Source organism: Zootoca vivipara, chromosome 4, assembly GCF_965207765.1.
Source record: "Zootoca vivipara chromosome 4, rZooViv2.hap1.1, whole genome shotgun sequence".
NCBI classification, from domain to species: Eukaryota; Metazoa; Chordata; class Lepidosauria; order Squamata; family Lacertidae; genus Zootoca; species Zootoca vivipara.
Genome location: NC_142587.1, coordinates 100,564,793 through 100,582,145, shown reverse-complemented (window position 1 = coordinate 100,582,145; position 17,353 = coordinate 100,564,793). Strand labels below are relative to the sequence as shown.

General features: G+C 47.0%; 1 protein-coding gene across 2 annotated transcripts in view; it reads right to left on the bottom strand.

Moving 5' to 3' along the window:
• SLCO2B1 (solute carrier organic anion transporter family member 2B1) overlaps positions 1–17,353 on the bottom strand; it is a 48,264-nt gene that overhangs the window by 18,477 nt on the left and 12,434 nt on the right. For both annotated transcript variants that reach the window (XM_060273993.2, XM_060273994.2), the window contains 5 exons: positions 13,801–13,938; positions 13,528–13,690; positions 11,581–11,790; positions 9,939–10,037; positions 8,503–8,633 (listed from right to left, as the gene is read on the bottom strand). In XM_060273993.2, coding sequence (XP_060129976.2) covers positions 8,503–8,633; positions 9,939–10,037; positions 11,581–11,790; positions 13,528–13,690; positions 13,801–13,938 — 741 coding nt within the window. The remainder of the gene's footprint in view (positions 1–8,502; positions 8,634–9,938; positions 10,038–11,580; positions 11,791–13,527; positions 13,691–13,800; positions 13,939–17,353) is intronic.

The window sequence follows — 17,353 nt, the reverse complement described above, 5'->3', positions numbered from 1 at the left end:
TTTGACCATTTTGGTTGCCCTCTTCTGGACACGTTCCAGCTTGTCAGTATCCTTCTTGAACTGTGGTGCCCAGAACTGGACACAGTATTCCAGGTGAGGTCTGACCAGAGCGGAATACAGTGGTACTATTACCGGTACTTCCCTTGATCTAGATGCTATACTCCTATTGATGCAGCCCAGAATTGCATTGGCTTTTTTAGCTGCTGCATCACACTGTTGACTCATGTCAAGTTTGTGGTCTACCAAGACTCCTAGATCCTTTTCACATGTACTGCTCTCAAGCCAGGTGTCTCCCATCCTGTATTTGTGCCTTTAATTTTTAATTTTTTTGCCCAAGTGTAGTACTTTACATTTCTCCCTGTTAAAAATCATTTTGTTTCCATTTGGTGTCATCTGCATACTTGCTCAGGATGCCCTCAAGCCCATCATCCAAGTCATTGATAAAGATGTTGAATAAGACTGGGCCCACCGCACACTTAGTATTTTATCAGTTTCCATTATAGGCGTTGGCTGGCCCTCTTAATCTGATAGTTTAGCAGCTGGCGGATTCAAATCATTTTCTACTGGATTAGCTAACTGCACTCTGCTTCAGTCTGATCTAAACCCACCCAAAGATTTCCATAGACATTTTCAGCAGGGATATCACACACACACACACACACACACACACACACACACACACACACACACAGTCAACTCACAGCTTCCATCCATTTAACCTGTACAATTTCAGCTTTTACACATTTGACCCAAAAAAGATATATTTAAGGGGGGGGCATCCAGGAAAAAAGTCAGCAAACCCACCCACCGTTGTATTTGCCTTGGGATCCAGGAGTACCCACCCCCAAGCTACGAATCTGCTCCTTCAGAGGAAGGGTAACCCCATAAAGAGCAGGCAACTTCCCATCCATCCAGGCTAAGGAACTGCCCCCTAATAATGCCTCGGTCTTATCGGGATTGAGCTTCAGTTTGTTGGCTTTCATCCAGTCCATTACTGGGGCAAGACAAGACAGCAGTCCAGCACATCCACTGCCCCACCTACAGATGTAAAGGAGAGGTAGAGCGGTTGTGTCATCAGCGTACTGCTGACAACTTACTCCAAAGCTCTGGATGACCCCGCCTAGTGGTTTCATGTAGATGTTAAACCTCCTAGGGCAGGCACATCCAACAGAACCTCAACAACTCTGGCTTCCCTAAAAATGCTCAACATTTTAGCCCTTCACCCCCTAAAACAGGGCTTTTCTCCCGCCTCAGAAAAACTCAACAACTCTGTCCTGAACCCCTAAAAAAATTGGCCTTCCTCCTTCCTAAAAAATCTCAACAACTCTGTCCTGAACCCCTAAAAATGGGCCTTCCTCTTTCCTAAAAAAAATGTCAACAACTCTGACCTGAACCTCCCAAAAGGGGGGAGATCACTGCCAGTTTTTAACTCTGTGAGTAGATCGCAGTCTCTTTGGAGTTGGCCACCCCTGTCCTAGGGGATAAAATTGAGCCTTGAAGAACTCAACACTGAAGGCTCCGTGGAGCTGAAGAGCACTCCCCAAGCATCACCCAAGTAGGACTGGAACCACAAAGCAGTGCCACCGCCACCTCAACTCAAGACAGCTACTCCAGAAGGATATCATGGCTGGTGGTATCAAAAGTTGCTGAGAGGTCAAGGAGAATTAACAAAGACACATTTCCCATGTCTCCCTCCCAACGGTGGTCATCATATAGAATGGCCAAAGCCAGTGATGGGCAACCTTTTTGAGCTTGGTGTGTCAAAATTCGCCAAAAAACCTAGCATAACTCGGGTGGTGTGTCACTTCGAGAGAAAAAAACATAATTTCGTGATATTTATAGTTTAAATAACAAAAATTTATAATTGTAATATATAACTGTATTTAATAAACCAAAAACTAATTATTTTACCAAACCAAACCAAAAAACCCTTATTTATTTATCACAAAGTGCCCAGAGTTGTTGAGCTTTTGGAGGGGAGCTGCTGACCAAAGTTTTGGAGGTTTTTTGGGGGGTGCAAAAGTTGCTTTGCTTTTGGGGGGGGGGTGCCCCAAAGCTGCTGCGCTTTTTAGGGGGGAAAGAGAACAGAAATAAATGACGAATAATATCTTTGCTGGAACTAACACGCAGCACCGACATAGTCTGCCAAAGCGCCCAAAAACCAGCACAGAACGAGTTAAAAAACAAACGTTGTTACACCCAATCATAGTCTGCCAAAGCGCCAGGAAAAACAGCACAGAAAGGGTTAAAAAACCAATCTCTGGCTACCAGCAACAACAACAAAAGGATCCGGGTTTTAACAGCGGAGACAAGCTGTAGTGTGAGGAGGAGCGGGAGAACAAATTTGGGGGGGGGGGGACAACAATAGCGCGAATGGGCCGATGGGGCGCGTGCCAGCAGTGAGGGCTCTGCGTGTCACGTCTGACATATGTGTCATAGGTTCGCCATCACTGGCCAAAGCAGTTTCTGTGCTAAAACTGGGCCTAAACCCCAATTGAAATGGATCTAGAAAATAAGTTTCCTCCAAGAACACCCTGGTCCATAACCGCCTGCTTAATAACCTGGCCCAAGAAAGGGAGATTGAAATCCGAAGACTCAGTGAGATCACTGACAGAAAACATCCTTTTATCACTCTGCTGCTTTTGTAATCTTGTTCTCCTCAAATCCGCTATTTTGCCAAGGAAAAGGCTAGAAGAGAGTTTTTGTCCTTCTCTTTGTTAAGGCTATTGGATCTCCTCTGTGGACTTTGTTAAAATGGACGGGCCCTGTCCCCAAGATTCCCTAGGGGCAAATCAATTTGACTATGCGCAAATAGCATGGCATAAAATCAAATGGATGCAGCAAAGTCAGCACTCCACTTAAAGGCAGAAAAGCGCCATTTAAATATCCTTCTTTGGAGAGGTTAATGCCTGCTTTGTCTTTCTGGTGAGGTGACATTTAGCTAGCCTGGCTCTCAGCTTCATGGCACTTAGTAGCTGAATGCTGAAACTGGCCGGTACAAGTACAGTTGGTTTACTATCAGGGCGGTCTCGAGCAGGTCGCACGCCCTGATGCTGAGGGGCGGAGATCGCTCCGGCGCCCCCGCCCTCGCAGGGCGCAGCATGGTTTCCGTGCGGCGCCCTGCCTACCGGCCCGGCGCACCACACCACCGGGGGTCTACCTAGAGCCGGCCCTGTTTACTATGAGAGCTAAAACACTCATTACATAGAAGTTTCTGTATATGTATAAACCCTCACAATGGCTTGTTCTGGGAAGCAGCATCAGGAGGAAGAGACTTGGAGAAGCAGCAGGTGAGAATGCTTAACCCCCTCTCCACCTGCTGCCTGTCTCCTGAAATCACTTCTTTCCTCTACTGCTGCTCACCCCGACCCCTACAATATGGTTACCAGACGTCCCCGTTTCCCGGGGACAGTCCCCGTATTTACAAATCTGTCCCTGGACAAAATCTATCCCCGGAATGTCCCCGGATTTCATTTAATGTCCCTGGATTTATATTTTAAGTGTTGTAGATTTATTACCGTAGTAGGGAATGAATGTTGCGTGATTGGTTCAACGGCACAAGACACATCATATGGGGACTTCCGGCAAGGCAAAATGGCAGGCGCCACGACTACCGAGCAGCTCCTGAAGCCAGCCAGAGCCGACTGCACTACCAAGCTGGCTCCAGGCTACCGAGACTGCTGCTGCTGCCACTGCTGAGGGGGAACCCCTGACAGCCCCCCCCCAACGACCCGAATCAAGCCGGGTGCGAGAGCGCCCAGCCACCCGGCCGACAGCCCAGTGGCGCTCCAGGGCCAGGAAAACCCTGGAGCCGATGCAGGGAGAAGGAGGAGAGGAGAAGGAAGAGAGAGAAAGAGGAAGGAGAAAAAAAGAGGGGAGCCCCAACCTTGCAGAGGTAGGAGAGCACCAGGAGGGCAAGGATACGTGGCCGAGCCCAGGCCCGACCCAAGCCTACTCCATGGTGGCTAGCGCCCAAGAGAGCAAGCCGGGGCTCAGAGCAAGGCCGTGCGACAGAGGAGACCACAGAAGAGATTACTACTTTTTTAAATAACATTTTTTCCCTCTCTCTCTTAAAGTGTCCCTGGATTCTTTAGGGGGGGTGGGGAATCTGGTAACTTTACCCTACAAGGGCTTGTGAGGGTAAACATGTCTGGAATGCAGTTGGGGGAAGCAGTTGCATCAGAAAACCAGAGGGGCAGGGAAGGGTTAAGCATCTGTCTCCCCCTACCACTGCCTCAGCTTCAGTTTGACCCCTCCCCACGAGGAGGAAACCATGACTGTCACACAGGACATTCCTTTGGGGCTTCTTGCATCATGATGAAACTTTGCAGGCCACTTGGGCTGAGGCTTCTACTGAGAAATGCAGGTGGAGCGGAGGCAGGAAAAAAAGCAATTACCCAGCTTGGGAAGTGGCCAGGACATCAAAACTTATCACTGGTGCTCTTACAGCGCATGCCAAGGGATTGTTAACAATCAGGCGCGACCAGGGTCTTGGCTTTATGTCTCACTGGAAAAGAGCAATTCATTTCAAAACGCTGCTTCTCCTCCACGCTTCTTGCAGTGAACTGTTTGCCAGCGATCACTCCGCAGAGCTCGCAAAAGCAAGCATTTCCGCCTCAGCAGAAGATTGTGTTTGCCTGATCTGATCTTTTGGAGAAACTGCTCATAACGAAGGGGGAAGCAACTTAGCAAACAAATTATGAGACTTCCCCTACCGCCACCCTTCACAGCCAACCTTCACCTTCTCCAAGAATGCCTCTGGATTAGATATATATCTGTGACTCATCACCTTTCTTTCTTTGCTTCAGTGTTCCTCTTCCTGGTGTTCTCTCACCAGGGCTGGCCCTAAAAAAAGTTAAAAAGGACCCCTGACAGTTAAGTCCAGTTGCAGACGGCTCTGGGGTTGCAGTGCTCATCTCGCTTTACAGGCTGAGGGAGCCAGCGTTTGTTCACAGACAGTTTTTCCGGGTCTTGTGGCCAGCATGACTAAGCCGCTTCTGGCACAACAGAACACCGAAAACAGAGCAGCACACAGAAATACCGTTTACCTTCCCGCCGGAGCGGTGCCTATTAATCTACTTGCAGTCTTTGGTGTGCTTTTGAACTGCTAGGTTGGCAGGCGCTGGGAGAGAGCAACGAGAGCTCACCCCGCCATGGGGATTCAAACCGCCGACCTTCTGATTGACAAGCCCAAGAGGCTCAGTGGTTTAGACCACAGCGCCACCCACGTCCCTAGGGCTGGCCCTACCATTAGCCAAAGTGGGGTGGCCACCTCAGGTGGCAGGTTCTGAAGGCCAGGAGATGAACAGAACTGATGTGCCTGCTCTGTGTTCCCTAAGCTAGTCTGCTGCCCTCAAGTGTAGAGGAGGACACTATTTGCCAGTGATGAAGTAATATTCAATGACTGGTCTTCTGTACGTGGTTTGTGGAGGCACCATTTTCTCCTCCACTTTAAGCAGCAAAACGGTTTGGGCCTTCCTTGTCTCTCACACAGGACACAAAGATAAACTCAGCCATCCTTCTGCCACATGGCAAACACACTTTGTCGTGAGACTCACACCTGCCTCCACCTTCATGACTTGAATTTTGACGGTGTACCTACTCATGAATGGCTTGTCTGGGCTTCCTGTTTCCTGTGTGCCAGGGGATGGGCGCCTCTACCAACACCCTGGGCCGAGACAGACGGAGATAATCAGAAAATGATGGGGGAATTACATTTTCTGCACTCCTCTTTGATAAGAATAGGGACCTTGCTCTCACCCACAGTTTGCCCGGCGGTCTGGCGCTCTCTTCTTCATGGAATGCGAGGGCAGGCAAAGGCACTGGGTGCATGGAGTACTCTGGCTGCCACGACCGCCTGCCCCCCCCAATCCCTTTCTTGGAAGCACAGGTTATCCTGCTAATTAGGTTTGTTTAACTGGAATAAACTACAGGCACCTTCTAGAGATGATGAGATAAGAAACTGTGAAAATGAGCCCAGCTACAAGGATTTAAAAGGTTTAGATTGAGAGGGGATTTAATTTGGTGAAAGAGACGGTGCGGGGAGAGGAGCCCACGGTTTGCTGATTTCAAAGTTTTTATCTACATTTATGATATGGCAACCCTCCCCTGAAAGCAGGTATTTCTTTTTTTTTTTTTAAGAAATCTGTACAAGTGCGGAAGGAAGAAATTGGAATGTAAATATGGAATTTAACAAAACTGGAACTGCACATGCGTGAGAGAAAGGAACTGAGAGGGAAGGGAGGGGGAAACGCTATGCTTTGAAAATATGGAGCACAGTCCTCTCTAACCTCCTTTATCCACAAAGGAATGTGTTTGAGATAAGGGTAATTGGCCATAAATCAGCAGCAGGGAGGAAAGGAGTCTACCAGCTGCGGGAATAGAAGCTTTTGGATTAACTATTTGCAGTCTGAATTCAGACCGTTCTTCCTAGGCTGGAAAAATGGTGACGGCGGCTTGACAAAGTGATGCAGTGACTTTTGGAAACTGTGAGATAAACGCTTCTCCCGAGACATAATGGGAACCATCAACAGTTGTAGTAATGCAGGATATAACACCATATATGGTCGGGAAAACATAATGGGGGGTGGGGGTGGAAACTGTCACACGCAAGAAAGAATAAGGATTACAGGTAGAGTTCTTCACTTGGAACTTTATAAATTACCTAACATACCAACATGAATGAAATCACAAGATTGTAGGTCTTATATAAGGGATTATTATACTGTATCTAAATGGAAAATAATGGAAATTATTAAGATTTTGGAATGCAGGAAAAATGTTGAAGAATGAAGTAATCAAATCTAGCATGTTGGGATGCCAGTTTGATTAAATTGTATATTTTGACATCAGAATAATTGGCATTAATAATTGTATTAGTTGAATAAAATTGGTATTGTTATAATGAGGCTGCTATTGGAAAATCAATAAAAATATATTTTTAAAAAACAACAACAAATGGCTTGTCTGAATGCTTGAATGCTTGTCTATGTCTTGATTCTTCAATCTGCCTGCTTCCCAAACCTGCACAAGTCCACTCACCCAACCCACTTTTGTGAAACATGGTCATTGCGTTAAAAATGTAGACAAGATGTAAATGTGCAAAGTCATCATTTATGAGTGTGCTGCTTTCCTTTCTGCTTCTGCTTCTTCCCTGAACGCCCAGATGCGAGCGTTACCATCGAACGGCTACCATCGAAGGGCTCTGCCTTTGTGCCTTGCCTGGCCAGTTCTTCAGTTCCTGCATTATTATTCCTGGGAGTTGGTAACAGTTCATGCCCAGTCTATCCTGCTGTCAGTCCCAGCCAGGGCCTGGCACGACCTTCACTGTGTGCTCCAACTGTGACGAGTTCTGTCTCCCGTTTGATGCTCAAGTAGCACCTTGACGGTAAAAGGTCTGGCTGGGTATCAAGAGGTCTAGGGAAGGCTGCCTGACAGATGGACACTGTCAGGGATTGGCGGGATGAGGAAGAGTGTTGGGTGCTGCCTGCCCAAGAGCCACCAAGGAATGACACAGAGGAAGGAGGACAGTGGTGGTAGGACCTGGAGGACCAGTCTGTGGAAGGGACAAGCTGGGAGGTCATAGAAGCAGGAGGTTTGAGTGAACATGGGGGGCGGGGGTCAGAAGAAGAAAGCCATTTCAGGACAGGGCTGGGCGCCAGGAGTCTTAGTGTGAGCGCAGGCTCTGAGAGAGAGGAGCCAGATGCTACTTCAGTTGCTCCAGCTAGCTCTCCTCCTCCACTGACACCCAAATCACAGAGAGTCCTGCACGTGGTTGAGCAACGGGCCAGACAGGCCCCAAAAGGAATCCTTCCTCCTCGTCACAGTCCACTGCTGCTTTGGAGGAGTCTAGAGTGAGGGGGCTAGAGAGAGAAGGAGAGGCCAGATGCCAGTTCCAGCAGCAACATCTTCAACAAGAGAAGACCAGCCTAGATGAACTCTGTTGTGTTTTTACTTTTGTGAATAAAAAGGTTACTTGCACTTTGCATCTCAAGTGCTTTTCCTGACCTGTGAATGAACCTGCCTTCTCCTGACAGCCTCTTGACAGACACTCACTTGTCCACTCGGAGGTGTGATCTGCTTGGGATCTGCTCTGTCCCAGGAACCAAGAATGTTCCTGAACATTCACTGCCACATTGGGCCTGTTCAGCCAGACATGACAGCTGTAAACCCAAGATGGAGAGCACACCACACAAGTAAACAGAGCAAAACTTTGCCCTTTCTCCAAGGTACTCAGATGGCATACACAGGGTTTCCCTCTCTCTTTATGTCCACAACCCTGTGGGATAGAAAGGTTAGACTGAGACAGGGCTTGGCCCTAGAGCACCAAGGTTGTTTTACAGGAGGGCATGAAACTGGATTCAGATCTCTCTGGTCCAAGCCCAGCACCCTACGCACTAAGCCGTAGTGGCTCATGCGCCAGTGTTTTGAATTGCCTTACTTTCCATTTCAAGAGGAAAGAGATCGTGCCTTGAGAATAGCTCTTCTCAAGCGTGTCCTTACCTCTCTAGGCAGCTCTTTTGGAAAGAAGAAATAAGGTATTGAAGCGATGGCGACCACGCTGGCGGAAATTATGAAACCGAGCCACCAGGCTCCAACCCATCGTGGATCTTTGTTATTAATGTGAATGTCCGCTGAAACACAGAGTACATGGAAGAGCTCAAAGATACACCGGTGCTTTGGTGACTCATAGCACAACTCTCAGAGGCCTCAACAGCTGCCTACCCCTTTTGCCAGGAACATAGACTCAGGCTCATCCAGATTTGCTTTTATACCACTTTTTAAGGCATAAAAAGGCTGAAATAGATCTGTGGCTTCTGACTGTGTCTGTCTCTGGAAGCGGCGCAGGTGGAAGCTGCAGATCCATTCTGACCTTTTTCTTCTGCCTGCATCTCTCTCTGTTGCATGGCTCTGTCTCCATCAAAGCGCCACTCACCACATTTTGCTTACACCTGGTGAGTGACATCTCATTCTCTAGAACAGGAAGATGAAGAAAATTTAATCTGTTTTGCTCAATTGGGGGGGGGGGTTAGCTCATTATCTGGTTAAAGATAAAGAACATGAAAACTGACTGTATCACTACAGCAACACCTGATATCTCTACAGCAAAATAATATTTTGTTGTCTCATTTTAAAGTTGGTATTTTTCAGGGAAAGTTTAGTTGTTAATTTAATTTAAAAACCAGTGCTTAGCTAAGTTTTAGTTTCTTTTGTTTGTTTGGTGAATAAAAATAATATATTTTATGATTATGAGTTCAATTAAAGTTTGCCTTTTAGAGGGGAAAAAAATCCCTGGGTGAACTCCCTAGTGAAATGTGCTATGCATGTCTATGGGGTCAGGACACAAATATCTTCATTTTAAACTGTGGTTGGCATCCTATAATCCTGCACATTTTGTAGTGGCTTCCTGTGAAGGACATCATTCGCTCAGTGAGCCATGGTTCTTTTAAACCAGGCATCCCCAAACTGCGGCCCTCCAGATGATCCCTAGCTTACAGGACCAGTGGTCGGGGAAGATGGGAATTGTAGTCCAAAACATCTGGAGGGCCGAAGTTTGGGGGTGCCTGTTTTAAACCCAGCTCCTACACTAGCAGATTCCATTTGCTTGCCTGTCTTTGTGTATGTTGTTCTATGAAATCTGAACCCTGGTGGCTTAGATAGGACTGAAGTCATAAACCTCCACTCTGAGACACAGGAAGGTCAGTAGTGCTGACTTAAGCTAAGTACACATTCACTTGCAGACTCATTGTTAAAACCGTGTTTATGGAAGACAATCTTACTCGGCTAGAAGGGATCGCCAAAGAAGAACAACACAATTACCAGACATAGTGATAGACATCAGAGCAGAAGCACAAATTCTGGCCCACACTTCCTTCCCTCTGTGTCTGCGAGATTTACTCACTCACAAAGATGCTCACACAGAACATTTATTAACTCACCTGAGGACATTTTATCAATGTCAACAAAATAGCGCAATGTAGCTGCCCCCACTATGAATGCTAATGCAGGACCCATTGTAGTTGCAGCAAAGAGGATTCCTGTAAAAAAGAAAACAGAACTTCTGCTCAAGTAGCAAGCCCACTAAGCATCTTTCAAAATTTGTCCCAACGAGTTTATTTAACATTTACTGCATATACCGCCCTGATTGTGGCAAAATCTTTAAGCAGTTTACCCTCTAAGGGGGGTTGGAATAATGAGGTGGATTCACACAACTCGCTCTTGTCAAGGGGATTTTCAACCCTGGTTGATATTCGGTTTGGGTATGTATGCATCATCCCAGTCTTAGAAATGGCTCAGTGTATGTGCAGATGCATATCCAGGTCAGTGGCAAGCCCGTGCCACGTTTTACAATTTCTAGACAGAGGCTGCTGTACCCCCACCCAACCAAATGGTGGCAAATTCCTGTCCAGGCTGGCAATAAAAGGTAAATTTAGTATGGTGGTGGTAGTAGGAAGCTTCCTGTTAAGTAAAGACCTGGTAGTAAAAAGGAAAAAAAAATCACAAACACAGTCAGCAACTACTCAAGGGAAGGAGAGCACCTAGAAAAAGCCACACACACACACACACACACACACACACACACACACACACACACACGACCATTGCCTGGGGATAAGGGTCCCTTTCAACCCCAAAAGTAAAGTAAACCCAAAGCCAGACTTCTGACAGGCCTCTTGCAGCCTCATGTTCAACCGTAGCACCCACTCCAAGGTTCATATACTGCCAGCTGTTTTATTTCATGATTATATTTATTTTATGTTTTGATTTTATGCTTAGACTGCTGGTTTTGTAAATCATTTTGCAGGGGCTGCGACAGGGGAGAAATTTTTGTTGGGGCTGCAGCAGAGAAGAAAAGGTTTAACTCCTTACTCACTGCAGGCCTGATGAAAATCCCTCCTCCCGGCTATTCACATTAACTTCAGCAACACCTCTAGTTTGGCCTTTGGGCTTGTCCACACTTCCAGTTGTTCCATGCTTTCAGTCTCTTCCCCCTTGCTCCACTCCTTTCGCAGGGAAAACCAGCTCTTTAGCGCTCAATCGGAACAAACATCCATCTGGGGAAAACTCGAATTGCCATTTGTTCTGAGTGAGTGCTGAAAAGCGGTTTTCCCCAGGGAAAAACAGCAGAACAAGAGGATTAGTGGATAAGCCTCTCATTTGAGGTCCAACCAGACAATCTGTTTCAGAACCACTGCTTTATTTCTTCTTTCCTTGGCTCAAGGCTCTCCTTCACCCATTTTCAGGTGCATTGCAGGTCACAACTCAAGACAATATGCCTATATGGTATAAGGCACTAGCTCCAATACTTTGGCCACCTCATGAGAAGAGAAGACTCCCTGGAAAAGACCCTGATGTTGGGAAAGATGGGAGGCACAAGGAGAAGGGGACGACAGAGGACGAGATGGTTGGATAGTGTTCTCAAAGCTACGAATAATGAGTTTGACCAAACTGCGGGAGGCAGTGGAAGACAGGAGTGCCTGGCGTGCTCTGGTCCATGGGGTCACAAAGAGTCGGACACGACTAAACAGCTAAACAACAACAACTAGCCTGGGCAGCTAGCCTTTGTTTCTAGCATCTTACCTATATAGAGAGGGGAGTTGCTCTTACTGGCAAAATCATCAATGTATGAGATGCCAAAGGGCTGGATGGGAACCCCGCCAATCCCCAGCAGAGTCTGCCCAAGTAAGAGCAGCATCACAACCACTCGGGTTTCTTTCCTTTGGGATTCAGTGCATACTTCTGTCTCATTCCGGGTTGGGAGGCATATGTCTGAAGTGGTACTTGCCGAACCTGTCGAGGCAAAAGGAGACGCTATCAAGCCGCCACACTTCTTCACCCATCTATTGTTTTACTGCTGGGTGAAACTCCCTTTGGAACTGGGCACAGCAAGCAGAGCTATTGAGCAGCAGCAGCAACACAAAGCTGGTTTCTGTTCTCTTACCATCTTCCCTTACCCCTCCCTACCCAGCCTCTATATGGAAGGATGCCACAGCAGCACACAGTCGTGCTAGGAGGAGCATTCTGACAGGTGGCTTATGACCAGGTTACTTCAGAAACTGCCAAGTCTTTGAGACTGGCCCTGAAGGCCCCACAGTGGCAGACCTTTGGGTCTCAAATTCAGTGGCACCAAAATTGTGCCTAGAGCTGTGTCTCATTCGGCTGCAGTCTCCACATCCAGTTCTGGTACAGCAGGCTTGTTGAAGGTTTGGTGGAGGCAGTGATGGCCACCAACTTGGATGACTTGAAAAGAGGGTTAGACAGTGAGATTCATGGAGGAGGGAGTTATCGACGACTACTAGCCTTTATGGCTGTGCTCCACATGCACCAGTTTCTTCGAAACGATAGGAAGGGAGAGGGCTCTTGTGTTTGAATCCTGCTTGCGGGTTTCCGATAATGGGCATCTGGGTGGCCACTGTGAGAACAGGATGCTGGATTAGATGGGCACTGGCCTGATCCAGCAGATTCTTCTCATGTTCTTATGAATCATGGACCGGGAGAGAAGGGAAAACCCAATCTCATCACTGTCTCATGCTATTCGTTTAATGGAATGTGCAGTGAGAGCCTCACTATTGCCCCCCCCGACTAGCTGAAATTGGCAATAGAGTCTAACATAGCTTCCTGCATTGCTTTGGAAGAAAATTTATTGTCAAAATGTTTTTTTTGTGTGTTTTTAAATGTATTAGTTTATTGGTAACAATGAATTTAAGTTTATGTTGTACAGGTGTAAGTAAGTATAATAAAACATAATAATTGAAAAACCAATAAAATAAAATAAAAATGAACTTGGGTGTGTGTCAATGTCCAACTCTTGGCTTGATCATCTGTGGTTTTCTAATGCAAAATGAGAGTGGGAACCAATAGTTTCCCCCTCAATTCCAAATGTGAACCTCCATACTGAAAAGCTACCCTAGGAGATATGGGTAGAGACTGTGAGGAGATATGATAGCCATCTTCAAATATCTCAAGGGCTGTCTTAAGGATGGCAGAACAAGCTTGTTTTCTCCTGCTCTGAAGAATAGGACTTGAACCAATGGCTTAAAGTTACAAGAAAGGAGATTGCAACAAAACATCAGGAAGATCTATCTGACAAAATATAGAGACCAACTAAGTTTGTTCTGGGTATAAGCTTTCGAGCGCATGCACACGTCTTCAGATGCATGCACACAAAAGCTTATACCCAGAACAAACTTAGTTGGTCTCTAAGGTGCTACTGGACAATTTTTTAATTTATTTTGACTGCGTCAGACCAACACAGCTACCTAACTCAACTATCTGACAGTAAGAGCTGTTCAACAAGGGAATGGTCTCCCTCAGGAGGTGGTGATTTTAGGCAGAGGCTGGATGGCCATCTGCCATGGATGCTTTAGTTCAGATTCTTGCATCACAGGGGGTTGGACTAGATGACCCTTGGGGTCCCTTCCAACTCTACGTTTCTATGATTCTATGAATCAGCAGTTCCCCCAATTCCAACTGCAAACCTCCGTGGTGAAAAGGTCCCCAAGGATATCATACACAGAAAGTCCTTACCAGTAACGGAGCGATCATATTCATAGGGTCCCGAGATAAAGTGAGGGAGCGACATGACCAGACCAGCCATGGAGACGAGGACAGCCCCATAGCCAATGAAGCGGGGCCTGTGGACTCTGCAGCCCAAGTAACTCACAAAGGCGATCAGCAGCGTGCTTCCCACCTGGGTAGTGAGAAGAGAGGTTGAGAGGCCTCTTAGGACGCTGGGGAAGCCACATCCTTATGAAAGATAAAAGCAGGGGAGGAAAGATGCACAAGCAGCTAAGGTGGTACCTCGTTGAAGGAGACCACCATGCCGGCCATCTGGCTGGACAGTCCAAAGCGCTTCTCAATTGTGGAAATGGAGCTTTTCACAAGGCCAGACGTCATCAGCTGAGAGAGCTGCAGAAATCCCTGGCAAACAACGAAGAACTGCAGAAGGAGAGAAAAAGAATGAACAAAAATCAAAATGGAACCTGAGGAACCTGAGGCTGTTCTGACGCACTGGGAGTAACGAGTCCTGCCTCGCTCCTTGCTGGATAGTCTGTGCAGGGCACACAGCAGCTGCTTTCCAGCCCACCTGCCAAGTCTCTGCCTCCTTTCCCTTCCCTGTCACAAATACCTGTTCTAACTATCAGCTTTTGTGACGTATCTATGCATGTGCAGAGTTAAAACTGTGAGCCGGCGTACAGCTTCTGGGTCATGTGGCCAGCATGACAAAGCCGCTTCTGGCAAACCAGAGCAGCACATGGAAACGCTGTTTACCTTCCCGCTGTAGCGGTACCTATTTATCTACTTGCATTTTGACGTGCTTTTGAACTGCTGGGTTGGCAGGAGCTAGGACCAAGCAACGGGAGCTCACCCCGTCACAGGGATTCGAACCGCCGACCTTTTGATCAGCAAGCCCTAGGCTCAGTGGTTTAACCCACAGCGCCACCTGGGTCCCGATGACGGGATAACCAGTCTCAAATAACCAACATGTTTAAGTCTGGATAGTGAGAAGCTGGATAGTGACAAGCTGGATAGTGACAAGCTGGAACGTGTCCAGAAGAGGGCAACCAAAATGGTCAAAGGCCTGGAAACAATGCCTTATGAGGAAGGGCTTAGGGAGCTGGGTATGTTTAGCCTGGAGAAGAGAAGGTTAAGGGGTGATATGATAGCCATGTTCAAATATATAAAAGGATGTCATATAGAGGAGGGAGAAAGGTTGTTTTCTGCTGCTCCAGAGAAGCTGACACGGAGCAATGGATTCAAACTATGGAGGCGCAGGTCAATTCTGTGTCCAGGGCAGCTGTCTATCAGCTCCATCTGGTACGCAGGCTGAGACCCTACCTGCCTACGGACTGCCTTGCCAGAGTGGTGCATGCTCTGGTTATCTCCCACTTGGATTACTGCAATGCACTCTATGTGGGGCTACCTTTGAAGGTGACCCGGAAACTACAACTAATCCAGAATGCGGCAGCTATACTGGTGACTGGGAGCAGCCGCCGAAAACACATAACACCAGTCTTGAAAGACCTACATTGGCTCCCAGTACATTTCCGAGCAGAATTCAAAGTGTTGGTGCTGACCCTTAAAGCCCTAAACGGCCTCGGTTCAGTATACCTGAAGGAGCGTCTCCACCCCCATCGTTCTGCCCGGACACTGAGGTCCAGCACCGAGGGCCTTCTGGTGGTTCCCTCACTGCGAGAAGCAAAGCTACAGGGAACCAGGCAGAGGGCCTTCTCGGTAGTGGCACCCGCCCTGTGGAACACCCTCCCATCAGAGGTCAGAGAGATAAACAACTACCTAACATTTAGAAAACACCTAAAGGCAGCCTTGTTTAGGGAAGTTTTTAATCTGTGATATTTGATGTATTTTAATGTTTGTTGGAAGCCGGCCAGAGTGGCAGGGGAAGCCCAGCCAGATGGGCGGGGTATAAATTATTGTTGTTGTTGTTGTTGTTGTTGTTGTTATTATTATTATTATTATTATTATTATTATTATTATTATTATTATTATCATTATAAACTACAAAGAAGATTCCACCTAAACATTAGGAAGAACTTCCTGACAGTAAGAGCTGTTCAACAGTGGAATTTGCTGCCAAGGAGTGTGGTGGAGTCTCCTTCTTGGGAGGTCTTTAAGCAGAGGCTTGACAGGCATATGTCAAGAATGCTTTGATGGTGTTTCCTGCTCGGCAGGGTGTTGGACTGGATGGCCCTTGTGGTCTTTTCCAACTCTATGATTCTATGATTCTATGATTAATGCATGACAGGGTTAATACTGTAAGCTGTCCTGCCTGGCTTAGCTATATCCACTCCCCTCACCTTGGGATGAAATGATTAATCAGAGAAGCTCAATATGTGAGGAGGTCTGAGCTAGTTGCTGCAGCTTAGACTGCATGGCTCTTACAAGCCACTCTTGAGTTCCTGTGCCAATAATTTAGGAACGTTCACCACTTTGGAAATATGCCAAATTTTACTGCCTGTGCAACTTTTTCTGAATGCTGTATGGAAAAGCACAAGAATATGACCTTCGGAGAGTTTGTACAGTGAGGTACAGTTTGTACTCGTGGAGTTGCAATGATCAGGAGAACGGCGATGAAGCAGCCCAGAACTACACGGGGGCAACTTGTCAGTGATCTCAGGGCAGCTGGGACCATAGTCACCATGAAAACAGTTGGTAACACACTACGCCGTGAAGGACTGAGATCCTGCAGAGCCCGCAAGCTCCCCTTGCTCAAGACAGCACATGTACAGGCCCGTCTGCAGTTTGCCAATGCACATCTGAATGACCCAGAGGAGAACTGGGTGAAAGTGTTGTGGTCAGATGAGACCAAAATCGAGCTCTTTGGCATCAAATCAATTCACTGTGTTTGGAGTAGGAGGAATGCTGCCTACGACCCCAAGAACACCACCCCCACCGTCAAACGTGGAGGGGGATATATTATGCTTTGGGGGTGTTTTTCTGCTAAGGGGACAGGACAACTTCACCGCATTGAAGGGACGATGGACAGGACCATGTATCGTCAAATCTTGGGTGAGCACCTCCTTCCAAGAAACATGGGCCCCTTTCTTTAACTATATTAATGACCAAAATCAAGACCTTCTTATACCAAACGCTGCATATTCTCAGCGGAGAGGTGATGTTAAGTAATATGTTTGAATGTTGAATGTGCAAGTGTATTAGAGACAAGGGATAAAACAAACAGCATTAGCTGGATAAGTGTTTAATGGTTATTGTATTGTTTAAAAACAAAAAAAAAATGTTTAAAAAGAAAATGGTGGCCATGTTTAACCCATTCCTTATCTCGGTGCGTTCACTGCTCACTCGCTGCACATGGGGCAAAATGTGGAAAGTTTTGAATACCAAGTGGAAACTAATGATAATCGCCGCAAACTGGATAACATTTTCTCCACAGTTCGCCCCCACACCCGTTTAAAGAAAAGGGGAAGCGGGGAGCCAACCCCGGGGTGTTTTACATTTTTACGCATTCAACGAACATCTATTTTTAAAGTCCACTATCTTAGAAGGGGCAGCTTCTAACCTCCTTGGAATGTTTTTGCTCACAAAGGCAAAGATAAGAGTTCCTGGGGTTGCAACCAGCTTGCCGGAACAGCCAAGCTTCCTCTCCGGCACAGGAAAGGGTCAGGTGGGCAGATGGCTTTGAAGTGCCTAGAAGCAAGTTCTGGATTCAAGTGCAAGAGAGGCACTGAAGGTCAAGTGAGCCAGCAGGTAACAGATGTGCTCTGAGAGCTCAGGCACAAAAAGTCCACAGCACAAGCTGCTTATTCTCATTTTCAGCTCTTCTGGAAGTTTGAGAAGAAACTTAAAACATGTCATGTGAAGCTGCCTTATGCTGCAT